The sequence below is a fragment of the Amblyomma maculatum genome, chromosome 4, assembly GCF_055883805.1.
Source record: "Amblyomma maculatum isolate TAMU_Amacu chromosome 4, ASM5588380v1, whole genome shotgun sequence".
Classification (NCBI taxonomy): Eukaryota; Metazoa; Arthropoda; class Arachnida; order Ixodida; family Ixodidae; genus Amblyomma; species Amblyomma maculatum.
The window spans coordinates 204,374,245-204,401,419 of NC_139347.1; the positions used below are offsets into that span (position 1 = coordinate 204,374,245).

General features: G+C 45.6%; 1 protein-coding gene and 1 pseudogene across 3 annotated transcripts in view; both read left to right on the forward strand.

Annotated features, from left to right (window-relative positions):
• The window catches only part of LOC146194030 (uncharacterized), a 74,804-nt gene extending 59,887 nt beyond the window's left edge, over positions 1 to 14,917 (forward strand). For all 3 annotated transcript variants that reach the window (XM_084602931.1, XM_084602933.1, XM_084602932.1), the window contains 3 exons: positions 13,505 to 13,528; positions 13,640 to 13,668; positions 14,553 to 14,917. In XM_084602931.1, the coding sequence (XP_084459057.1) occupies positions 13,505 to 13,523 (19 nt within the window). In that variant the 3' untranslated portion in view covers positions 13,524 to 13,528; positions 13,640 to 13,668; positions 14,553 to 14,917. The remainder of the gene's footprint in view (positions 1 to 13,504; positions 13,529 to 13,639; positions 13,669 to 14,552) is intronic.
• A 10,939-nt stretch (positions 14,918 to 25,856) lies between these two features.
• LOC146194031 (uncharacterized) lies at positions 25,857 to 26,973 on the forward strand (annotated as a pseudogene).
• The last annotated feature ends 202 nt before the right edge of the window (positions 26,974 to 27,175 follow it).

Sequence of the window (27,175 nt, forward strand, 5' to 3'; positions counted from 1 at the left end):
TTAACGTTACGATTTGCAAAACTTCGCATAATGTCCATGTATTAAAAACCGGCGATTTGATTGGTCAAAATTCAGATGGTTACGGATAGTGGCGACGCCAGTAAACTGTATCTAAGTTGTAAATATATAAATTTTGGTAGTTACTTAGTCGTCATTGAAGTAAGCTGTGTATAAGATGTAAATATTTAGATTTTTGGTAGTTACTTAGTCGTCATTGAAGTAAGCTGTGTCTAAGTTGTAAGTTTTTAAATTGTTTATAAATGCTAGTTAGAGTCCTTAGTACGGGACCCCAATGGACTCCACTGCCGACATTCCTCGTTTGAGCATCGCCTTTCTGGCTTTCATGTCGGAGCAGGCATGCTTTCCATCCCTTGGAATCCAGTTTGTTACCCTAAGCGACCATCGGTTATCCTCTCTTCGCACTACATGTCCTGCCCATGCCCATTTCTTCTTCCTAATTTCCACTAGAATGTCAGTACCTTGAGTTATTTCTGTGACCCACTCTACACGCTTCCTATCTCTTATTGTTACCCCTACCATTTTTCTTTCCAAAGCCCTCTGGGTTGTCCTCAACTTAAGTAGAACCCTCTTGGCTAGCCTCCACGTTTCAGCCCCATAGGTGAGTACAGGTAACATGAAACTGTTTCATACTTTCCTCTTGAGCGTACCGGTAAGCTGCTAGTCATAATCTGCTAGTGCTTGCCAATTGCGCTCCATCCCAATCTTATTCTCCTTGTTGTTTTCCTTTCATGATTCAGATCTGCGGTTACTACCTGTCCTAAGCAGAAATATTCGCCTACTACTTCCAGTGCTTGGCTACCTAACGTAAACTGCTGTTCCTTCCAGAGGCTGTTGAACATTACCTTAGTCTTCTGCATATTGATTTTCAAGCCTACTTTTCTATTTTCCTGTCTAGGTCATCAATCCTTATTTGCAGTTCATCCCCTGAGTTACTTAGCAAGGCAATGTCATCAGCAAATCGCAGACTACTGAGGTATTCTCCATCTACCCTGTGGGCGATTCCTTTGCCCAAGGAACACGCAAGACACACACACACACAGCGGGCCGTGTAAGAAACATCTTTTATCTCACAGTCGGTTGTCCATGAAGATGCGGGAGGTCAGGGATCGTTGCCAGGAGAGCAGCTCGGCAGCGGCCAGCGGGTCGTCCAGGGACCAGGAGCGAAGAGGCCGAGGCGACAGCGTGCGCCTTCCTTTATCACCCTCGCGCAGGACCGGTTATCCCAGAACTAGCGGGGAGAGGGAAACGGGCATTGCGCAGAGAGTGCTGGGATGTGGCGCGGCCTTTGAGTGCGGCTGGCGCGCAGCTGCCAGTGGAGCGGGTCCCCACAACCCTTATCCCGAACTGCTCCCAGTCCAAGTCTGAATACTTCCTCTGAGCAAGCTGTCAGTAGTTATGAGGAGATCGTGTCTCCTCGCCTAACAACTTTCTTTATAGGAATTTTGTTGCTTTCTTTATGGTTGCTGTGCAGCCACTAAGTATATATATATATATATATATATATATATATATATATATATATATATATATATATATATATATATATATATATATATATATATATATATATATATATATATATATCCTAGCACTTTCACTTACGGCTCATCTACACCCTGATTTCTTAATGCCTGCATGACCGCCGAGGTATCTACAGAGTCCAATGCTTTTTCGTAATCAATGAATGCTATGTATAAGGGCTGGTTATATTCCGAACATTTTCTATCACCTGGTTCATGGTATGGTTGTGATCGAGAGTGGAGTGCCCTTTCCAAACACCTGTTCGACCTTTTCCTTGGTTGCATCTAAAGTTGTCCTGATTCTCTTACTGATTACCTTGTTAAATACCTTATACGTAACAGATAGTAAGCTGATTAGTCTGTAATTTTTAGTGCCCTTAGCGTGCCCTTCCTTATGAATTAAGATAATGTTTGCGTTCTTCCATGGTTCCGGTACCGTCTATGATACCAGGCACTGCGTATACAGGGTGACCAGTTTTTCTAGCACGATATCCTCCACGTCCTTCAACAAGTCTAGTTACCTAATCTTCTCCAGCTGCTTTCCCCCTTTTCATAGTTTCTAATGCTTTCGTAACTTCATCCTTCGTCACTGGCGGAACATCTGGCTGCTTTTCCCTACACAAATCTCATTATTGTCCTGACTTCTATGGCTACTGTAAAGATAAGTATAAAACTTCTCGGCTACTTTGATGCTATTTCCCGCCTTGTCCCGTAGCGCATACATCTGATTTTTTCGAGTGCCCTATTTCTTCTTCATCGCTTTCAGGCTTCCCCCTTCTTTTCTACATGTTTTCTACATATTGATTAGCTTTGATATTTCTACCAATTCTATCTGGTGTGTTGGATTGAAAGCTTTCATACTGTGGCATTCCTTAACAAAATGTTTCGTCTCCTAGAGGGCTTACCGGTATTCTCTTTAACTATCCTACCGCCTACTTCTACAGCGAATTAAGTAATGATATCTCTGAAATTATTGTCCATTGCTTCTAAGCTAATGTCGCCATCCTCGGTTAGAGCTGAATACCTATTCTGTAGCGAGATCCTGGACTCTTCTGCCCTCCCCCTCACCGCTAATTTGTTGATGGGTTTCTTTCTTACTAATCTGTTGCGTTCCTTCTTCAGATTTAGGCTAATTCGGGACTTCACCATCCTGTGGTCGCTGCATCGCACTTTCCCGATTACCTCTACATCTTGCATAATGGCGGGGGTTGAACACATTATGAAGTCGATTTCATTTTTAGTCTCTCCGTTAGGACTTTTCCATGTCCATTTCCGGTTCTTCCGTTTGTTGAAGAAGGTATTTATGATTCTTAAGGTATTGCGCTCTGCAAACTCAAGTAGTAACTCCCTGCTGCTATTCATAGACCCAATTCCTTAGTCACCCACTGCCTGGTCTCCTGCCTGCTTTTTTCCTACCTTGGCATTGAAGTCGGACATTAGTGCAGTATACTGCGCCTTTACTTTTCGCACTGCCGATTCTACATCTTCCTAGAAGCTTTCAACTGCCTGGTCATCATAACTACATGTAGGTGCATAGGCCTGTACACTCTTCAGTTTATATCGCTTATTAAGCCTAATTATGATGCCTGCCACCCTCTAATTAATATTACTATAGAATAAATCTATATTACCCGCTATATACTTATTGACAAGGAAACCTACTCCTATTTCTCGCCTCTCCGGTAAACCTCGATAACACAGTACATGCCCGTAATTCAGTACAGTATAGGCCTCATTTGGCCTCCTAACCTCACTAAGCCCTATGACATCCCATTTCATAGCCTCTACTTCCTCTAACAGCACTGCTAAACTAGCTTCACTAGGTAGAATTCTAGCGTTAAACGTTGCCAGGGTAAGTTTCCAATGGCGGCCTGTACAGCGGAGCCTGAGATTCTTAGCACGGGTGGTAGTGAATGTTGTGTCTGTCCCGATATAGTTTAGTTATTTTCCTGAAAATGCAAGGCCGACGTGGCCTTTTCTTCTTCTTCTTCTTCTTCTTCTTCTTCTTCTTCTTCTTCTTCTTCTTCTTCTTCTTCTTCTTCTTCTTCTTCTTCTTCTTCTTCTTCTTCTTCTTCTTCTTCTTCTTCTTCTCCTTCTTCTTCTTCTTCTTCTTCTTCTAAGGAGGAGGAGGAGGAGATGGAGGAAGTTGTCCGTCTAGAGAGCGATAGCGGCTGAGTCTGCTGCATGGTTTGCTCCTAGCCCAGAGTAGGCCGGAGCTCAAGCTATGAAGCGGCGGTATGGACCTCGTTCGTACGAGCTTCTTTGCAGTCGCCTGTAGGCTTTTCGTGTGTCGGATAACGAGCTATTCCTGACCAGAGCAGTGGACGCGATATTTACGGACGCTGAGGCCGCGTCAGGAAAGTGAAGGAAAAATGGAAGTAGTTGCTGAGGAGGTGGAGACTTCGTCCGTAGTAGATGTGCACCGAGGCTGGACAACCAAAATCAGCCGTAAACCCCGGCAAGCCTGCGAGACCTATCGGGCGCCTGAGCCCGATCACGTGGCAGCGCAATAGGAGGTCGGTCATAATAAGGAAGCGCGATCAGCATGTAATAAGACTGGATTAAAAAAAGACGCTTCTTTTATTGGCGTTAAACTAGCCAAGGCTGTCGGGAGACGATTTAAAGGTGCTTTTTCACTCGAAAAGGGGACTTGTGCTCGACACGGTCTCATCGTGGCAGTTGTTCGAAACGATCGAGAGAGCGTCTGACATCGCACCCGAAGAAGGGAAGGGACAGGATTTCATCGTGATCAATGACAGACAGAGCATCTTTGTGTACAGCACGCCGGACGAAGATCAGGCGTTGAAGGTAGTTCGAGTCACCCGCATGCGGATGGATACCGGAGAGATTCAGCTCACACCGCATGCATCCCCTTACAAATTTGCAACGGGAAAGGAGTGCATGGTGCACAGCATAGAGCAGGACATTAAAGACGAAGAACTGGAGAGGTATCTGGGTAAACCTAGGAACCCGGAGATATATTATATAATATATACTAATATATTAATATAATATATTGTAATAATAATATATTAATATATTAAGGCGAAGATCGGGAGAGGTAACTGGTAACCCTGTGAACCCGGAGATAATTGGTGCTCGACGGAGAGGCAAGTCTACCTCAATCATCATCGTGTTCAGAGGTGAAGCGGTCGCGAGCCTGGTATGCGTCTGCAGCTGCCCATGAAAGTACATCATGTGCAAGAAAAATACGATGTCTGCTATCGGAGCGGCAACCTTGGAAACCGTTCAGACGTATGCACAAGCGGACACACCAAGAACCCACCAAAGGACCACGCGTGTGATCCAAAGTGCAAAATATATGTCGCAAGAGACATTTTACCGGAGCCTATGAGTGCAAAGTGAACCTTCCGAACTCCCTATATGGTAAATAAATATCAATGGGAGGCGAAACTGCGAAAAGAATCAGTCGAAGCGGCGACCAGAACCGGGACAAGTAGACTACGTAGATGTGATAAGCTGCAGGAACTAACCCCAAACAGCCCGAGGACGAGATAGATGTCCTTCCCCCGATTACCACAGCCAGAAGGCATAAAGATTGACAGCAATCAGTCAAATAGTCTAGAGCCGTCCAAGGAACGGAACGTGATCGGAGGGTCGACACCAAAAACGCAACAACCGGCAGAGATGTCCTCGCGGGAAAAGGAAGCAGCGACAAGACAACCAACACCGCAAGCCATGGAAGAAGACGCAAGCTCCCATCCGCAAGGCGTGTTGACCAGGGAACCTCATGGTAATCAGACGTCCGCGGTGGCAAAAAAAGTTAGGCTGCGTGCGCGGGACCAACCATGGCTCCCATTGCTCAGACAATGGTAAAACAGAACTAACTCAGGCGCAAGACCAACTACGCGCTGAAGGCCAAAAGCAGCATGAAAGAACATGAGAGGCAACTTGGGCAGCTGCAGCAACATCAGCAGCAGCAACTCTAACATTTAAAGCACCCGAAACAGCGGCAACGCTAATGTATGCAGGCTGAACAGTGATGGCAGCAGGTAGAACATCAAAAAGAGGATGAACAATTGTACTAGAAGCAAATGGAGTACATGCAGCAGCTTGAGAACATCCAGACTTCGCGACAATAGCGGCAGGTCATACGTGCCTGTCCAGCACCATCGGTAGCCAAACGCCAGTGGGAAACCGGCAATAGTTGCGAGAGTGAAGGAGAGGATGATACGGAAGAGGTCGCGTCTTCAGAATCGGAGTCTCAAAGTAAACAGGACAGTATTGAAGTAGGTCACCTAACGAGAGCAGGCCTGAGTATAGTCTTTCAGAACTATTCACGTCCGAAGAAGAAACAGAGCCAGGTAACATCATCAGGATCAAATTTTATAAGGACTTAACTGCCCGAGTGCAAGAACATTTTGACGTAATTACCGCAAAATTTTAACATATGACTATATATCAGAAAGGACCGGGTGGTATACAGATACACGTAGAAAAGCGTATATCAGCTGATAGGAGAAATTACTAACGCTCTGTTAAATCTATGGCTCCACAAAAAAGAAGTAAAACAATTATCTGGCTGTGGGACTGCATAAAATACAGGGGAAAAGGTCAGTATTAGAACAGATCATTACGGTGGGGTAACGGCCGGATGTACTTGCCCTACAAGAAACAGGGTAGGGATCAAAACTAGCCGACTATAGGGCATACACCAGTGGTAGGGATAAATCGCGGGACCACCTTTATAAGACGAAAGGTTACGGTCATTCAACACGACACAAGGTAGACACACAGATATCACGTGCTGGTTCACCTTGCAGCCGACGAACTGCAGGAAACGAACATCATTCTCAATCTACATTGCAACCCAATATAGGTTAGATGCACGTTCGGGGAACTTTTTGGACTTGCAAAAAGAAAGGCAAAGGTCAGTGCACTTCTTATCCTAGGGAACTCCAATGCTTGTCATCAGGTTTGGGGATATATAACTGAAAACGCGAAAGGCAAAACGCTTTGGAAGCATCATCATCACCAGCCTGACTGTAGGGCGAAGGCCTCTCCCATATTTCTCCACGTAACCCGGTTCTGTGCTAGCTGCATCCACCTGACCCCTGCGAACTGCTTAATCTCATCCGCCCACCTAACTTTCTGCCGCCCCCTGCTACGCTTTCCTTCCCTTGGAATCCAGTTTGTTACCCTCAGCGACCATCGGTTATCCTCTCTTCGCACTACATATCCTGCCCATGCCCATTTCTTCTTCTTAATTTCCACTAGAATGTCAGTAACTTGAGTTATTTCTGTGACCCACTCTGCACGCTTCCTAACTCTTATTGTTACCCCTACCACTTTTCTTTCCAAAGCCCTCTGGGTTGTCCTCAACTTAAGTAGAACCCTCTTGGTTAGCCTCCACGTTTCAGCCCCATAGGTGAGTACAGGTAAGATGCAACTGTTGTATACTTTCTTCTTGGGTGATACCGGTAAGCTGCTAGTCATAATCTGCGAGTGCTTGCCAAATGCGCTCCATCCCAATCTTATTCTTCTTATTTCCTTTTCATGGTCCGGATCTGCGGTTACTACCTGTCCTAAGTAGAAATATTCGCCTACTACTTCCAGTACTTCGCTACCTAATGTAAACTGCTGTTCCTTCCCGAGGCTGTTGAACATTACCTTAGTCTTCTGCATATTTATTTTCAATCCTACCTTTCTACTTTTGCTGTCTAGGTCATCAATTATTATTTGCAGTTCACCCCCGAGTTGCTTAGTAAGGCAATGTCATCAGCAAATCGCAGGTTACTGAGGTATTCTCCATCTACCCTTATCCATAACTGCTCCCATTCCAAGTCTCTGAATACTTCCTCTAAGCAAGCTGTGAATAGTATATTTGGGAGATTGTGTCTCCTTGCCTAACACCTTTCTTTATGGGAATTTTGTTACTTTCTTTATGCAGAACTATGGTTGCTGTGCAGCCACTATATATATATTCCAGCACTTTCACGTACGGCTCGTCTGCCCTCTGATTTCGCAATGTCTGCATCACCGCCAAGGTTTCAACTAAGTAAAATGCTTTTTCGTAATCAATGAATGCTATGTATAAGGGCTGGTTATATTCCGAGCATTTTTCTATCACCTGATTGATGGTATGGATATGATCGATAGTAGAGTACCGTTTCCGAAAACCTGCTTGATCCTTTGCTTGGTTGAAGTCTAAGGTTGTCCTGATTCTATTAGCGATTACCTTAGTAAATACCTTATATGTAACAGATTGGTCTGTAGTTTTAGGGTCCTTAGTCCCCTTTCTTATGAATGATCATAATGTTTGTGTTCTTCCATGGTTCCGGTACCGTTAATGACACCAGGCACTGCGTATACAGGGTCGCCAGTTATTCTAGCACGATCTGATCCTCTCCAGCTGATTTCCCCCTTATCATAGTTTCTAATCCTTTCTTGATCTCGTCCTTCGTCACTGGTGGAACGTCCGACTGTTTTTCCCTACCGCCAATCTCATTACGGTCCTGACTACTTTGGCTACTGTAGAGATCTGTATAGAACTCCTCGGCTACTTTGACTATCTTGTCCATATTCGTGATGACGTTGCCCGCCTTGTCCCTTATCGCATGCATCTGGGTTTTGCCTATGCCCAATTTCAATACCGCTTTAAGGCTTCCCGCACTCTTTACAGCATGCTCAATTTTCTCCGTGTTATACTCCTTATATTGGCCACCTTGCGCTTATTAATTAGCTTTGATATCTCGGCCAATTCTATCTGGTCCGTTGAATTGGAAGCTTTCATACTCTGGCGTTTCTTAATCAAATATTTCGACTCCTTAGACAACTTACCGGTATCCTCTCTATCTATCCTACCGCCCACTTCTACCGCGCACTCAGTAATGATATCTCTCAAATAATTGTTCGTTGCTTCTAGGGGAATGTCGCCATCCTCGGTTAGCGCTGAATATCTGTTCTGTAGCGAGATCCAGAACTCTTCTGCCCTCCCCCTCACCGCTAATACGTTCATCGGTTTCTTTCTTACTAATCTGTAGCGTTCCTTCTTCAGATTTAGACGAATTCGGGACCTTACCGTCCTGTGGTCACTGCATCGCACTTTCCCGATTACCTCTACAACTTGCATAATGGCGGGGGTTGAACACAGTATGAAGTCAATTTAATTTTTAGGTCCCGTAAGGACTTTTCCATGTCCATTTGCGGTTCTTCCGTTTGCTGAAGAAGGTATTTATGATTCTTAAGTTATTGCGCTCTGCACACTCAACTAGTAACTCCCCCTGCTATTCCTAGAACCAATGTCATAGTCACCTACTGCCTGGTCGCCTGCCTGCTTTTTCCCTACCTTGGCACATTAAAACAATATACTGCGTCTTTACTTTTCGCATTTCCGATTCTGCATTTTCGTAGAAGCTTTCAATTGCCTGATCATCATAACTACATGTAGGTGCATAGGCCTGTACAACCTTCAGTTTATATCGCTTATTAAGCCTAATTATGATGCCTGCCACCTTCTCAGTAATACTATAGAATTCATTTATATTACCCGCTATATACTTATTGACAAGGAAACCTACTCCTGTTGCCTTGCCGGTAAACCTCGATAACACAGCACATGCCCATCCTTCAGTACAATATGTGCCTCATTCGGCCTCCTAAACTCACTAAGCCCTATGACATTCCATTTCATGCCCTCTAGTTCCTCTAACAGCACTGCTAAACTAGCTTCACTAGCTAGGGTTCTAGCATTAAACGTTGCCAGGGTCAGTTTCCAATGGCGGCCTGTCCAGTGGAGCCAGGCTTTCTTCGCACCCCCTGCTGCGTCACAGGTCTGACCGCCGTCGTGGTCAGTTGTTCCGTAGCCACTGGTGACTGAGGGCCGGGATTTTATGGAACTTGTCATGAGAGGGTGCGGACAATCTGCACCAGGGTGGCCAACTCCTGCTCTGGTGAGGGAGTGCGTTGCCGAAGGTGTTCACCGGCATCAGGTTGCACCCCAAACCTGTTTATGCAATTACGTCGACACGCGGAGTTTTTTTTTTTTTTAATCCGGTGGAGAATTGCGCGGCACCGGGATTTCAACCACGGTCCTCTTTCATGCGAGGCGGATGTTCTACCGCTACGCCACCGCTGTCCAAAAGTAAAGCTTAGACCTTATAAGGAACTCAGACCTTTCAACGAGGCACGGAAACAGTGTAACAGAAGACACAACACCAGACCCTATAGTGGTCACAGAGTGTACCAAGGCCACATGGTGCAACATTCAGGAAAACATGTGAAGTGAGCACAACGCCATATAAATTGTTGTGGATGGAGGATCGACCACATGGAAAAATAACAAGGTCAAGTTGATAAATTGGGGCAGATTCCGGGAATGCCCACACACCGAGATGGAGTAGAGGACGTAAGCGCTTGGGGCCGCGAAATATTAAGAGACGTGGAGGCGGCTGCCAATGAGATCGAGGATGAGCAGAACACATGTGCTGTAGACCGTCGGCTAGCAAACATGTGGCACAAAAAGAAAACCTTGGAGGTCCGACTCGCAGCTATGAAATCGGATAGATGTCTGCGAAACTAATAGCTACGCTCAGCAAAGAGATCGAACAATATGCGCTGGAGCTCACGTGCCAAAATTGGCGCAGCGCATGCGATAATTTAGAGCGCAGCATGGGAATTGCTCTAACCTGGCAGCTGTTTCAACACTTGATTGACCCAGACAACAGCAAAGCGGCGGCAAAACTACTGCTACATGAAGCAATATATAGCTACTCGGGAACAGACGACCGACTATTGCACGAAGGCCAGGCAAGGTATATTGCTTCGACAGATGCGACCCAGCTCCCAGAATACCGTAGATGGGTAAATGAGAGGCCAGATGCGCCGATCATTGTAGCTAATAGCATGGTCGAAATTAATAGGTTAAAAACGAAGTCTGCAGCCAAGATCGGGTGAGCTACAAAATACTTCGAAATTTGATGGTAGGTCAGTAGGTAACCTAGCGGCTTATATACGGAACTGTTGGGACAAAAGGCGTAATCCCACATTAATGGAAGTTAGCTAAAGTAGTCTTTGCACCCAAACCTGGGAAAAAGTTGGGGTTATAAAATGTTAGGTCCATTCCGCATACATCATGCGTGGATAAGCTCATGGAGCACGCGCAAATTAGGCTTAACAAATCTCTTGAAGAGAACGAGCTGTATCCTGACACGATGATAGAATTTCGATGGAAACTCTCTGTAACCGACGTCATACTATACCTGAAACATCAGATAATAGAATCACAAATAAACGACACGAGAATAGTGGTATAGGCCCCATGTGGCGAAGGCATTTGATAACGTCCGCCATGACGTATTCCGGACAACCCCAGTGCGCAAGGGGTAGCTGAAGCCGGATGTATACAGTTATATTAAATATTTTCTAACGAACAGAAGAGCACATCAACATCGGCCATTGTAGACAGAACGGAGTTCGACTCGGAGACCGTAGGACCCCACAGAGATCGGTGCTCGCACCCATCTTTTTTAACGTAGCTATGATTCGTTTACCAATAAAGCTGGTAGAGGTAGTGACTCCATCATAGTGTCTATACAGGCGATATCACTCTCTGAATGAACCACGCAACCAATGGCTTTGTAGAATAAGCTTCACGGACGACGGTACATGCGATAGACGAATATTTTCGAGGCAAGTGACTATGGTGTTCCGCTGAAAAATCAGGACTCCTTACGATGACGCACAAGCGCAGAAAAAGAAGAGCCGAACATCACTGTTCGGGTAGGTGCACAGGCAATCTCACGGATAGACTGCATGTGCATACTGGGGCTGCACGTCCAGTCCAGAATATGTAACTCCCAATCATTGGAACGAATCCAACAGAGCACGCAGCACACTAGGACGCTTATTCAACGCGTCGCCAACAAGCAGGCAGGCATAAAGGAGGCAAATCTTAGACTGCTACAAGCCTTTGTTATCGGAAAGATCGTGTTTGCTATGGCGTGTCAAAAATTCATTGTCTCCGACCGTAAGTGCTTAGAGTTCATCATAAACAAAACTGTCAAGGCCGCTCTAGGGCTACAGCAGTGGGCTTCGACTAAAACGCTCGTGGCCTCAGGAGTATCAAATACCATAGACGACCTCATATAAGCTGCGCTCGTTGCGCAGTTTAATCGATTAACGACCACGACGATAGGTAAATATATCATCAAGCAGTTGGAATACTCCCCCGCGCATACGAAAGAATTTGCGGGGAGATTTCCAACTGAAACGAGGCAGAAAAAATCGCTCGTATGCCACGGAAAATGCAACCCTGTTTTCATGAGGCACATAGAAAAGACAGGGCGGAAATGTTGCATCAGAAATACACTAGAGGCAGGACGTGGTCTATTCCGATGCGGCCGAGTACAACGGACGAACAGCGAAGGTAACGGTTGTCGCAAAGGAGGGTGCCCGGTGAGCTGCACACTCAGAAGATCTCGCTCATACACGAAGAGACATAGTGGTCATCAGCGACATACCCCTGTTACACGGGCACGTTAACGGCCGTTAAGGAAAACTGCCGTTGGCATTAACGGCCGGTCTCCGCTCCGCCGCCGTTCCCGTCCGTTTCGTCGTGAAGTAGGCAAGTTGGCAGCCGCCAGCAGCAATGTGTCTCCGCTGCAGGCGAGCGCTTCGGCGCAAAAACGCTTTGCCTGGACAGCATCACTGACGCATTTACTTGTGGCAAGATCACCTTGCCGAACTGCGAGCGCAGAAACAAGGATGACAGCACTGAAAACATGGAAAGTGCCGTGTGAGCGCAGCCACCACCTTTCCGTTCCCACGGCCGTTACGGCGTTCAACAGACGCTCAACTGAACGGCCGTTGAAAACACCCGTGTAACACGGGTATAAGGAAGCGATACGTAATCTCGATTTAGGTCGAGTATCACCAGCGGAAGCACACATACTGCCGAACGGCACAATTGGGCTCTTGCTTTGGGCGCCTGCGCACCAAACCCTTCATGGTAATGAGGGAGCTCACGAGCTGGCCCGAGAGCCGACTTTAAGGCCAATCTCCGCGACTCCCTCCGAGGATGCACACATTTCCAGATACGAGCGATTATACTCTTTTCGCGGTGTCACTCAGTTTTATATGCTTAGCAGAAGAGAATATCCAGAACCGTACAAAAAACTCAGTAAGAGGGAGGAAGCAGCATGGAGGCAGTTGCAGGTGGACATTTTTCCAAACCCAGCCACGCTCAGTAGGTTTCTACAGGGCCTAAATGGCGACAAATGTAGGGCCTGTGGAAAATATGCGATCATAGCCAATATGGTGTGGGCATGCGCCCAATTCACTTTAGTGAAGGAGTCCTGGGAGGTCTTGCTAAGCAGCCAGGACCTCGAGGAGTAAAAAACACCATAAGACAAGCCTACGGAGCCGCCAGGTCCCAAGGGATCTCGGACGGGAGGGCGATGCCTTCCTCCTGATATTGATCTGATATAGTAGTTTTTGTTATGCTATACTATGCAACTGGTATGATCAAAAAGCTCTGATAGAAGGCCGCTTACGCCATGGAGTGATGGCACTGGGGACATTGCAGGGCGGGTTTATCGAAAGCGTTTATCTTTGAACGTGGGACTGCAAAAATTTGTTTATCCTCAGCGCCGAGAGTGATCGTGTTTTCAAATTTTTAAAACCTGACGCTGCTAATAATAATGTCCAGTGAACTGCAAATTTCTATATGCAATTATACGTTTAACTACAATAGTTAAAGCCTAATTATCACTGTTATTTATGCAGTTGATTATTAACATCCACCCTGTTCTGATGTGCGCCAGCACAGTTAAATGTAATCCAGAAGCCGAGCTTACATCCCAAAAACCTATTATTATAAATCTGTGGAGGGCTTCCTCGAAACACCTAGTATACCTGAGAACTGAGGAGATAAATTTTTTTGAATGTCACTGCTGTGTGACTTTTAATGATTCCGACCTGGCTCTTTCTTCTTTTTTTTTCAGATGTAAGCCCAACAGATAATCAGCGTAAGTAGCCGAGCTCCGCAAAAATTTGTGGACTATATTATTAGTATTCGGCGAACCTGTCTTGGTGGCCTAAGTTTACGATGTCTTTTTTGTTTTTGTGTGTTTTTGCAGCCACGGTTCCTTTATATGACGCACGCAACGTAAGTAATGTATCACAAAGTCCCTTAGTAACCAATGCCAACATTTGGCACGTCAGCAGTAAGGGTATTAAACCGCGAGACACGATTGTGTTGAGGTTGCTGGTCGTTTCGTACCCCTTTACGCAATGTGGAAGGCACAGTTTTTTTTTTTTAAACGAAGGCTCAACTTACCAGATTAGGTCACACTGCTATCATCAAATCTTAGGAAAATGCCTTTCTAATCGGACGATTTGATCATAACCAGAACTTTACTAACCGCCTATACAACCCTTATTGCATATCTAACTCCGGCATTCGTATTTGTCGAAACCTCGTAGACGGATGTTATGGCACTTATTGCATCCAGATGTGTACGACACAGGGATGCTGAAAATGTGAAATTAGTGAAGACAATACTTAAGTGCCTTAGGGCCAAACTCATGGGCAACATCATCTAACCTCCGGGCTATATGGCCTAAGGAATGCAGCTCTGTGGGAGGCAGGCTTAGAATCAGCCAATCATGGAGCGAGTTCACCGCCATCCACGTCCACTGACCCAACGCAATACAATAGTAGCGGGCAGTACCAATACTGAACTGTAAAATAAGTGCGTAACAAAAACTTGACAAAGAGGAGAAGTGGACAACGACGACGCAGAACTGAACTTTTGTGCCGAAGTAATACTGAACTGAACTTTGTGCCGTAGCAATAGCTTTGAGAGCATGTCCCGTAATCGGTCGGCGATGTGACTCTATTTCCCACAAGCCTTCGCGGTTTTAATGAGGCAGCAGTTCCATGGCGTCCAGTGAACACAAGGTTAGCGCGTCAGGTTGCACACTTGTTGTGTTTCCTAAACCGGTTAACTTTAGCGTAACTTTAGCGTCATTCTCTATCCTCTTTTGCAGGCAACCGCTGTGCTGCTGGAGACATAGCCATCACATGGAAATCACGTACTTGTTTTTCTTATAAGACGCTCTCATTTTTCTCCTACTAAGCATATTTTTGCATATTAGTAATCGCGCAATCAATAAAAGCAAATACAGATTTTTTTCAGTCGGGGCTTACCTTTCGGTTGCAGACTTCGTCGCTGTGCGCCTGCGAGACCGCATAATTTCCAAGCAAAACTAAGATCCAAGATTTTCGCAGTGCATAGAAATCGATGGCAGGTACTGTTTATTATGTCACCTAGTGGTGACAATGCCGTAGGCGACAATGGAGGAGAATGGAGTTGCATGTTGGGCTGGCTTGCGCCCGTAAAAGAGCTAAGCAATCGGCGGCAGCGATAGCAGCAAGCGTGCTAGGTGGTCGTCGATCTACGAATTCCCGTCGCACCCGTCAACGCTCAATTAAAAAGCGGCGGAGAAACATGTAGATAAAGCCGCGAACGGTGGCTAACATAAGCTGGGGTAACGGGGGTGACTAGCCTATTTTCGACACACTTGGCCGCCGTTCGGCGCCATGTTGTTTCTCTGATTACTTGTCAAAAAAGTCACGTGTTTCAAATTTGCGGCGCGAAATTGCGGTCTGTCGAAATGGCTTTTGGAGGTGACCTAAAAATGACGTGAACGTGAAAACGGATTTTTAACAGCGCTGTTCATGATGCCTGGTTGGTATTTATAAGTAATTGTGCAGGGAAAACCGAGGTATAGATGATAGAGAGGAAAACACTTGCGCTTGTTTTACGAATGGGGTGAAATGAATTGCCCATCACTGTCAAGAGCCACCTCCTAAAATCTGATTGGCTGACGTTGTGTGGCGGATATACGTCATGAATAAACATTATATTTATTTATTTGAACATACCTTACAGGCCCATTAGGCATTGTGTAAGGGGGACATAAAATCTATACAGTGCAATATATACATAAAATGTAAGGAAACAGGCAAGAAATACAAAGGTAATTAATATATGAACAAACAAAATAGTACGACGCGGAAATTATTATATCATTAAGAAAAAGATATACGCGACACAGATTAAAGCACAATGGTACACACACAGATTAAGCACAATAAAAAGCAAGCGGCACACAGTGCCCCGAATGGCGCTTAAAAAAAATGGTAAGGAAAAAAAAATGGAGAGAGTACATAGGCAAACACAAGTAAATAAAACCCATCAAGACATTTCACAGCTGCAACAAATTTAATAAAAATGTATAGATAGGACAAATAAGGCAAAATAAAGGCTCAGTTATATAATGTGATGAGTTGGCGATGGAACGCTTCTAGATTAGGGAAGAGAAGCGATAATGTCGATATGATGACGTCAAAACGACGTTTCATCCGTAAAAGATGTGCTGCCATTGCTGTAAATGACCAAAGTTGAGCGCCACATTTTGAGTCACTTGAGACAGCCGCGTAAAAAACATGGCGAATTCGACGTGCAGTATATGCTGCTGTTAGCTCACCGCAGTTTGGTAGACAGTTTGGTGGATGGTGGAGTAAGCTGGACATCTTGTTGTAATTTCAGATAGCACCAAAATTACGTCATAAGGGAACTTTTCAGCTGGGTCATCTTTTAGAGGATTAATAATCAAGACGCAGATTTACAGCCCCCCGAGGGTCGTGCGTACCCTTCCGTTGCAAATGATTTGCTCTCATAGAGAAACCATCGATCCGCGCCGTCGTTGCCAAGCGCTGCAATGCGGCCCGATAACTCAAGCAGTTGATCTGCACGAGACGAGGTATTTCAGAGAGCAACAGAAGGGAAAGTTGGACGAGTTGTATTGTTCATGATGGTTTCGTGGCCGCTCTTTAACATAGAGACAAAAGAAAAGATATAAAGGCGCCAGTCCTGTGTTATCTTTTCTTTGTCTCTGTGATAAACAGCGCCCACCAAACCATCATGAATTTCAGAGAGCACCGCTATGCTTTCTAATTATCTGTCTGGTCGATTCGTGAATACAACCTCAGGGATCATATGGTGGATGGCTGTGCAGGAACTTGATTCGCGCAACAGACAGCGAGGGATCACAAAGACGGTCTTAAACGTCGGCCCTAAACACTGCCTTTATTGCCTTGCACTATGCACTCACTGCAATGTTAATGAATTGAACAGCCTTTCCCCGATGGTAAAAGCAAGCAAAAATACTTACAGCTTCTATTTTAATAAAGTGATGCTTAGTTTGTTTGCTACACATGATGTCTTTCATGCAAAATTTTGTTTTGATGTGCATGCGGGCTCACTGATTGCTTATCTTTTAGAACAAATAAGTACTCCAGAGCATGTTATGACGGTACGCTAGTTGAGTGGCATTGTGTGTTGATTTCTTTTTTTTAATACAGCCGAAAATAATCTCCTTTTATTGATTTGCATTTTACCATTTCGACAGTAAGAAACACGCGCGCGCGGCGCTGCCCTAGCTTCATACCACGATTTCCTCAGTCATATTTCGCTTTCATTCCTTATACGTTTATCCCCCTCTGCACGCGTACGGTAGCCTGGGTATAGCCTAATTAACAATCCTGCTATTCCGTTCTTCTGTTTCTTTCTTTTTATCGTATATCTTTTCGTTTCGCAAGAACCTTTCGCACGCCCGCGTTGTCCTCGGACATGGGCCATGCCGGCTGCGCATGGCGGCTCTCCGTCAGTGCTGGAGCTACTTTGGAAATCTGTCGATTCCTTCTGTTTACAAGGTTCTTAAACATTTTAGTTCCTGCATTTAAAATCCGCTTATAGGTCATCGCGGCGCTTATGAGGAGCAATGATACTTTCCGCACCCATTCTACGCCAACTCACTGCGCATATTCCGTTGCCCTTCTTGCTCTTCAGCTGAAACTCGCGCAGCCTCTTCGTGCGTAGCTGCTGTCGAATGTCCGACCGCAAGTATGCCATGACCACTGAGACCGCAACGCGATAACATATTTCACTCGCCCTCACTGCAACCCCAAGGCTTCCGAAACGCGGAATGCAGCGCAGCGGCTTGGTTCATGCAAGCGCAGCGTCGTTTTTCATACTTGGCGCAAATATATAGCAGCAGACGACAGCACTTTTTTCTATCACTTCACTTTTGCTTCAAAATACATAGCCCGATTGTGTGCTTACGTAACATGGCACCGTCCTACTGCACACGTCAAGCGTACGTCACAATTTGAACAAAATGGCGAATTGTCGAAAATAGGGCCCGTGGAACATTATAGGAACACAAGCGAGTGGCTAGAATTCCTTTCAGATACATCTCGGCACATCTTGCGCGATCAAAAAAAAAAAATGAAGCCGCGTCTCGCGAGTACAGAATCGATTCGTGCGCTACAACCGCAGGGATAAGGCAGCATGCTAGCGGCGGTTGAAAAAGAACAATTAAGGACTTGAATGGTTCGTTACTCCCCCCTTAAAAAGGCATAGCCTCGATGCTTACAAAATAAACAGACAAAGGTAAACAAAATATTACAAATTAAAACAATTACTGCCTTTAAGGCGCTTATATAAGGCTTCAGGCGAAAACATTCCCAATTTCTGGGTAAACCCCGGCTCCGCTGTGATGGCCTCTTGCCGTCGGGGATATGGCTTCGTAGTCACGTTGTCTGAAGTGTCGAAGGATTCTGTATGGTCCGAAGTACCGCCGAAATAGCTCTTCGCTGACGGCTTGCCGGCGTCCAAACCCGCACTTGGTCTCCTGGCTTGTACTCAGTGTCGCGTCGTCGCAAGTTGTATCGTTAGACGTCGTTGCGTTGTTGGTCCTTAACGCGCCGTCGGCCGAGTCTTTGGGCTTCCTCTGCGCCGTGAAGGTATAGGCGGCCGCGTAGGTCCTCTTCCGTGGCGTGCGGTAGCATCTCATCTAGCTTTGTCACACAGAAGCTGAAACGGGCTCGCCCTTGTTGTCTCCTGGATGGCGCTGTTATATGTGAACATCACGTGTGGCAGGATGAGCACTAAAATTAAGACGCTACACCACTAACACTTTGACCCGAGGCATTACAAACATTGTTCTTTCTCATCAGCCGCCAGCATACCGCCTTATCACTGGGATTGTAGCGCATGAATCAATTCTGTGCTCTTCGTTTATTAATGCTCGTTGTCACGGGACGCGCAATCATTGTCTTTTTTTTTTTCTTAAAAAGTGCACCGGGATGTACCTCGAAGGATTCCAGCCACTCGCCTATGTTTCTACATTGTTCCAGGTTACGGTAGTCACCGTTTGCGGCTTTATCTAGACGTTTCTCCACCGCTTTTTAATTAAGCATTGACGGGTGCGACGTGCATTCGTAGATCGATGGGCATCTGTAGATTGACGATCGCTGAGCACGCTTGGTGCTATCGCCACCGCCGATTGCTTGGTTCTTTTGCATGTCAGTCCAATAAAGAGCTCATTTGAACGCAACTCGAGTGTCCTCCTCTGTCGCTTACTGCGTAGTCATCACTACGTGGCATCAACAAATAAAGATTTGAATGGTCTGCGGCCATAATATGAAAGATAACCACACAATAAAGCATAATGAGTTGCTGTCAGGGCAGTGATAAGCGGCTTCCGGAATCGTCATCGGAAATCAATAGTTTTAGATGCGTCGGCTATATGAGCTCGATTCCTGACTGCGGACCACGCTCAGTTTTTCTGTTTTATACGCCTTTTCTTCAGTTTTGTCTAGCTGCACAAAACCTAAGACAGATGTTCCTTTTTATTCAAACTTTTCGCACTGTTAACGCAAGCTTCAAGCAAAATAAACTGCATTTCTTAAATACTTTGTATAGGATATGAATGCAGTTTGCATCTTTAATAAGTTCGGCAGTACGCTTGTTTTCGTAATTTATTTCTTATTTCTCCTGCCTGAAAAGGTGATCACATATTCATTGTCCTGTGAAATATTTTATTATATTTTATTGTACCATACGTGAACACTAGTAGCCATCGCGGCACGCTAATTTTCTGCGCGAACTCGCCGTATAACGGAATAAATTTCAGCCTCGATCTTGTTGTCCTTTTTTTGTTGTTTCCCTCATAAGCGAATGAATTCGATAAAACAAAGTTTGTATTTTATTAATTAACCTAATGGGCGATTTCTGGAAAAATATATTACGGCAGCCGCACAGGAAGCGGCGCGTGGCAGCCAACGCACTGAATGAACGTGCTGTTTCCGAAGGCCATGATATCGAGTGGGATGGCGCGGAGATAATCGGAAAAGAAAAACGCAAGACTTTACCTGGAATCTCTTTTCCATATTCAGACGACAGCACACGCGTTTAGTCGCGACGAACGCAATCTCCATGTATAACCACATCTCACGTCATTGTTTTTTAGCGATTGGTCGGCGCTCGAAGCTTTTCCACCAGTAATTCATGCGGAGTTTCATGTTTCCGCCCCGCTGTTGGCTATTTGTTCTCTCCGTTTCCAAGCACTGCCCGGCAGACTGGAGCGTATAGGATCAGAAACAGTAGGTGTGGTCCATTGCAGGCTCATATCGTCGCGAGTAACATTCTCCGAGATGACTGGGAGACCCTGTTACTCTCTGAGGCCGGCAGAAGACTACCTCTAGCCGGACTGTCACGGACAGCAGAAACCCACAGGAACCACGGAAAAGGGAACACGGACCCCTTAGTGCGGGGGCCCAGAGGCCTATGGCCCCAAACTTCTTTGTTTAAATAGAAGCAATTTACTATTGCTACTACTGTAACGTCGTCCGCTTCGTAGCCTCGCTATGCCCAGCTGGGCATGAGTGATAACGGGGATAAAATAAAACAGTTTATTTGAAAGTGAGTCTGATGGGTGGGGTTCTTAGCCTTTAGTGCAGACTTCGAGGTTTGCACACCAGTTGTGATAATGTGCTATTGTGACTGCTTTGTGCTCATTAAATAAGGAACTGCAGCATGGCGCGCTTCTCCGACTTATTAGTTTTCTCGAAAACAATCTAGGTACGGATCGAATTACCTGCATCTCTCCAGTATTTGTTTACATTCCTTATAAAAGCCTAAGTCAAAAATTAATGCTAACGCGCATACCATGAGATAAAAATTTATATCGTTCTGTACGCACTAGCTCAAGCGCTGGCGAAATTGTGAAAAACAAGTACTTTGTGGAGGTCGCCTCGTAGGCAACCCGCGGCCCCATTTATACTATATGATATGCAAGACATGCGCTCCTTAGATAGAAGAAGCCAGATTTAGGCAACCTAGCTGAACGCAATCTACCACCCAGCGTTGTATTGATTTCAAGGCGGAAGAGAGGAACACAAGAGCACTTGACATAAGCTTGATAAACAAGCATGCGTGAAGAGCAAACAACACGGAAAAACACCAAGCTAATCACAAAGTTCAAAAGTAACAAAAAAAAATCTTTTATGAAGCTCGGCTGAGAATTCGTGGCGTAACCCCATTCGCTGTGCCTAAGTGATACACACCATAGTAGACACGAATGTGTGTCGCGTGTTTCATTCTTAGGCTATCTCCCTCCGGGTGGAAGGAGCCGTGGGAGAGCTTACGTAGTCGCCTTCCATTCCTGAAGTCAATCGAAAGGCCTAAATTGTACCTCATGTTTTTCCTTCTGTTCTGCCCTTGCTCTACTAAGCACGTGACGAAAGGCGAGACATTGAAAACTTCCCACCACCCACACCCATTTCCTCAAATGCGGGCCCTATCTCACTAACGCTTCTACAAGAAGGAAAGAAGCCAACAGTCGGCGAGGCCAAGGAAAGCGTTGGGGATGGTACTTTCTCTTTTCTGTCTTTTATTTTTAATGTTTACTTGGATAATCGCAGAGATTAGGAATGTAATCTGTTTAGGGGAATATAATTAAACACAAAGTAGAAGAAAAAACAACGTGCCGATGGTGGGAACCGAACCCACGACCTCCGAATAACGCGTCTGGTGCTCTTCCAACTGAGCTACATCGGCCGCTGTCCCCCCTGCTACTTTCTTGGGTATTTATGTTGTCTGTATACGAACCTTGAGAGTGTTCACCAGCGCCACCCTCAGCCAAGGCGGCGGACGTGGAACGTCCTGTGTTACCGCCAGCGTCACGTAGAACGTGATAAAGAGCGAGGGCGAAAGCTGTGCTAGAACCCTCTTACGCTACCTATGGCTTCAAGACTGCCAGAACCGAGACCCCCGTAAGCTACAAGCAGATCAATTAAGGGGAAATGAGGATGCTCGTTATAATACATGAAAGAAAGAAGCCAACAGTCGGCGAGGCCAAGGAAAGCGTTGGGGATGGTACTTTCTCTTTTCTTTCTTTAAACTAGTGAGGGAACTGAAGGAATAACCTTGACCCCTCGTGAAGCCTCTGGCTATTTTTTTAACCTGTGCGAGCTGCCGTGAACGCAAGACAGAATCGCACTTTTTACGCGAAGTGTTGGTGTTGCGCCGAAAAGCCGTCGCCGTTCCCCGGTTTTTGATAGGGAGATTTCAAGGTCAACTGAAAACCGCGCCGAGGAAAACAATTGAGTGGCGCCGATTCAGAAGACGCCGACATTCCGACCTGATACGTCCCTGTCAACATAGACTCCACCGAGGTCTAGTGCAATCTGCGCATCTACTTCAAGAATGTCGCAAAACGTGCCAGCAAAATATGATGAATTGCATATGATGTATGTAGTGTTTTTGATTGATTGATTGATTGATTGACTGATTGATTGATTGATTGATTGATTGATTGATTGATTGATTGATTGATTGATTGATTGATTGATTGATTGATTGATTGATTGATTGATTGATTGATTGCGTGGTTGGGTGAGGTGTTAATAATGTCATTGACTGATAAGTCAGTAGTGATTGGGGATTACGGAATGAAACCAGAGTGGCGTAGGCGAATAGTATCGTGCCTTTGTCGCTGAATTTGACCACGTGTGATAGAACCTGTGACTAGTACTACGCGGAAATGCCGTCTGGCATTGTGCGAGGTGCGTGCACTATTGTGGGGGCTTTGTTTGAGGATGCCGAGAATGTGGGAAATGCTTGGTATGAGGCAAAGATGATTGAAGCAAAAGCGGGATGCCGAGGTATGAGCGTTAGAAGTGAGTTAATGAGTTCATTCGCTATCACGTCTTCTTTTAAAGCGAGTTTTTCAAATTTTTAGCCATTTTTAGCCATGACTTAAACAGGGGCTTGTTTCATACGATAGTGCGATGCCTCTTTCTACAAGTTTTGTTTGCCCAAAATCATGAAAAAAGGTTGCTTTTTTTTTTTTCATCTCATCTTGCGGTGGCTGGAAAGCACATTTATTTTTCTCAAGTTTACATCCCTTAGTTGGTAGACAACGCTTAATCGTTCGTGTCGCTTCTTTAACTGCCTTCGTCGATTTGAGCAGCGGTCGTCTTGTTCCAGATAGCTCAATCTGAAGCAGTTCCTAAAATTTATCGAAGTGGACGGGGAGGTTAGCGGAGTGTTAGCGACAGCTTTTAGTCTACAAGAGCGACAGTTCCTTAAAACGACAGTGCATATATGCAAGCGTTCCGTACAGTGTCTGCAAACGTAGATGTCACCAGGAGTATTTCACTGCAATAGTGGTGGCGGAATGATAAATTGGTGTCAACGCGTACACATTGATCGGTCCTCAGCATTTTCCAAAGGCGCATCGTAGCTATGTCTCACAGCAAATGCGACAAGAAATCTCGTGTCGTGAAATAAGACTGTCAGAAGTGACGGGAATTGACACAGCGCCCGCAACAAGTTCAGCCAAAAAGACGGAATCTTTTAAGGTTGATAATTGCCAGTTGGCATGGACATATCGTCACTAGTTTTCTGCACACTTATGATGCATCACCTGGTGTGCTGTTTTCACGGGCGTAACGCTGAAATCTCCGTTAATTCCCGCATTCCCAATCCAGGCATGTGACGATGCTGAAGTTGTTTGTAGTGTTTCAGAAACCTTTGGCGTTGCCTTAAAAACATATTAAAGCTTCGTCTCAAAGGAATAGCCATGTAAATTTGATTAACATAAGTCGTCTTTAGGATGTCTAGCTTTATTTACGAAAAGGTAAAGGTCAAACTTAATATTGTAGCAGAGAAGCCGGTGAGGCTATTTTTTATATCCATATAAGCAGGCTGTGATCCATCGGTGCATCGTCCCACGTGCGGCTAATCCAACACATAGTGAATCTTTGAGATGAAACTACTCAGAACATTTAAGGCTATTCAACTTGCACTGAAGTGCACGCTACATTTGAACATCAAATCTGAGAACATTCCATTGAAGATATTCGTTGTAAGTTCAAGTTGAACATCGTGCTATTGTTGTGTTCTAAATGTCTAAGTTTCTAATTTTATTACTTTTTCATATGTTTGTACCCTAAACGTTAACTTGGCTTGCAAACTACAGACACCATTGTAACTGTTATATGCACAAAATGTGAACAAAGTATTGAAATCGCAACTATAAAGCAACATTACAATGTGTGCATCAAGGATTTTGTCTCGTAACATTTCCTACGTTTCTTAAAAATGTGCCTTTCAACTTGCAGTACTTCGCTGCAAGTTTACTGGATAATATCTTCCAAAAATAATACGCTTGTTAGTTAAACCATTGCTTATTATACCATTCCCTTCTAAACCAAGCGTGGGACACCCTTCAATAATAGCTTTGTAAGCCTGTTCCCATGACATCCATTCAGATATGTTATTCAGCTGCATGTCCCGGTTTTTGTGTATTGTAGAAATCATTTGTTGCCCTTCATTGTTGGCGAAGTGCTGTGTAGCGTCACACACAAGTTACAATATTATTCTAACGTTATTTATAACGTTTTATAAAAGTCTTAAACAAACAACATTAAAAAATGCATTTCAAAACATCATTTCACCGTTTTGTGCTACCTGGGAATGGCGTTGGGCTTAGCACTGTGAGACCTTAGCGGAAAGTAAAGATGCGCTCAGTCTGACTTGTGTTTTCAGCCAAGGGTCAGGGATCTTCGATGGGAGGAGACAGATTCAACAAGCCCTCGCCTTTCTTGGTGAAGTTCGGCGATGACACCGCCCACTACGGGAGATTTCTTGCACGTTACATTTTGGTTGCTCTCTGCTACGATTGCTACGTTACGACGATTGTTGTAATCAAAGAAATAAGGCGAGCTTTTCTTATACGTGTTTTCAGAATATCGGAATGTCTTGTGTATATAGATGGATACGCTGCAAAACTTACAGATGCCGTGAGTTAGCTGATCACCCCACTTCACTTTCGAAAGTATACCTCCATAGTAAAGGACATGATTACACGCCTCGCCAGGAACCTTCGAGAACATCTAGAAGAGCTTGCCTGCACAACTAAAAAAGTTCCACCCCCTGTGAGGAAGGCCTCTGCATATGCTGCCATAGTAAGCAAGGTAAATGCGCGAGTCATTTGCACGCACGCCTTCAAGCGTCCGTACGCTCATACAAGGGTACAGATCGATGTTCGGTGAAGTTGTCTATCGATGCTACGTAATTGTTATAGCTTTCGTACACGCAACCTATAAGCTTTACTTGCCGTCGATGTGCTAAGAAAGTGCGTAAGTTCATCATAAAGAGGTCAAATGAACTGCTGCTGAAAGGCAGAGGTGTTTCAATTGCGCTTGGAGTGCGAGATAGAACTTTTTTTTTTTTCAGTGAGAGATAGCGTACCACATAGCCCGCTAACAGTAACGCATATGTGGGTGGAAATTTAGGCAAAAATGACCAGGTATCAAGATGCACCCACGAACCAGCTAACAAGATGCACGCATGGCAAGCTGCATGCATTCATCTTGCCACATGGCCATTTTTGTTTAAGTTTCCACCCACGTATGCATTGCTGTTAGCGGCGCTATCTGGTGCGTTTACTACTTATTTTTACAGCAACCTTTAACGTAGGACGTGTGCGTTAGAGCCTTTCACGCGCTTGCCTGACTTTGTATTAAGCTATCTATTTGTTTGTTTTTTGTATTGTTGTTTACTCATTTATTTATATTTTATCTATTTGGTTCCTTAAAATGCCGATGGAATTGAGTATTACTATATGAGCGATCAGCTGAATGCTCAAATGAAGAAAGATCGATGGCAGCGACGGTATATTGAGCCGGGCCGTGGAGGCCACCGGACTCAAGGACTGATCCTCGGCCTACTACTTCGGACCGACGGAAAGGCACACGCCGCCGTCACAAAGATCAAGACTACAATCGAACAGATACTCACTTGGGTATCTAACAGAAACCAAGGCACCAAAGAGGACGATGTCATGCGCCTGATACGCGCGTTCGTCGTGTCGAGGGTTACCTACTCCGCCCCTTATCTCCAACTGACGAAGGCAGATAGGGACACCCTAAACACGATGATTCGTAAGGCAACGAAGCAAGCTCAGGGCATACCCATATACTCGTCCACGCAAAGACTGCTAGACATAAGCGCCCACAACACGGTGGAGGAGCTCATTGAAGCCCACCTCTCTAATCAGAGAATCCGGCTCAGTCACACGAAACACGGACGAGCCGTCCTACGCAAGATAGGATGGCAGATTCAGCCAGTACCCCTCAAGGAAGCCCTTCCAGAAGACTGGAAGACGACCATTCAGACCAAACTCCTTCCCCGAAACATGACGCCGGACAAGGACGACGAGAGGCGCACCACCGCGCGGGCCAAAGCCATAGCCCGGAAGCTGAAAGAGAACCCCGGGGTCCTCTACGCGGACGCCTTGCTCCGAAAACACAGTGACCGTGCAGCGGTGATGGGTACGTCAAAAGACAGGCTGATCGTCAGAGCGTCCATAAAGAGAACAGACTCCGCAGTTGCCGAAGAAGCGGCCGTGGCCCTCGCACTCGCACAGCCGAGCGGGGACACCGTGGTCATCGACTTAAAGACAGCCTACAGAAGCTTCCGCAGAGGGGTAATCCACTCTACTGCCCGGGTCATTCTATCCAAGTTCAAGCCTGAGGGAAGAGCCATAGAGCTCAGGTGGGTCCCGGCTCACTCGCAGGTAGCAGGCAACACCATCGCAGACTACCATGCTCGAGAAATGTCAATCCGGGGCGAGCACGAGCCGGAAGAGCTACCGCATGCGGTTATCAGCTTTCGGGAGATAACCCGTATGTACCGAGAGGAAAGGTGCAGACTGCCAGAACCGCACCCCAAACTCACCAGGTAACAACAGACGATCCTACGTTGAGCGCAGGCAGGATCGCTTGCGCATCCCGTACTGATAAACCGCATGTACCCTACGGAACTCGATATGCTGTCCTTTTTGCAAAAAAGAAAAAGGCACCCTGCCGCACATTTTGGCAGAATTCACAAAACTCAAGACCCCCCCACCTCCTCCCCTTCCCACCAATACCCCCAATTTCCAACCCATTGAGCGATGGGAGACCTTGTTATCCAGCCCCGCCCTACCCATCCAGCTCGCACTGACGGACAGGGGCCGGGAGCTGCTGGGAGCATATGGATCCCGCAACTAGGGAACCACCCCGTCTGGTGCAAGCATGTACCAATGAATTATTTCGGGCTTAATAAATGTTGATTCCTCCTCCTCCCGGCCGTCGAATTCACCATCCTGCTTACAAGGCCTGCTAATATGACAAAGTATTCATCAATGCACCGAAAAATCAATCGACCAATCAAGTTTTGAAATAAAGTTAATCGAACTTGAATACACAGGTC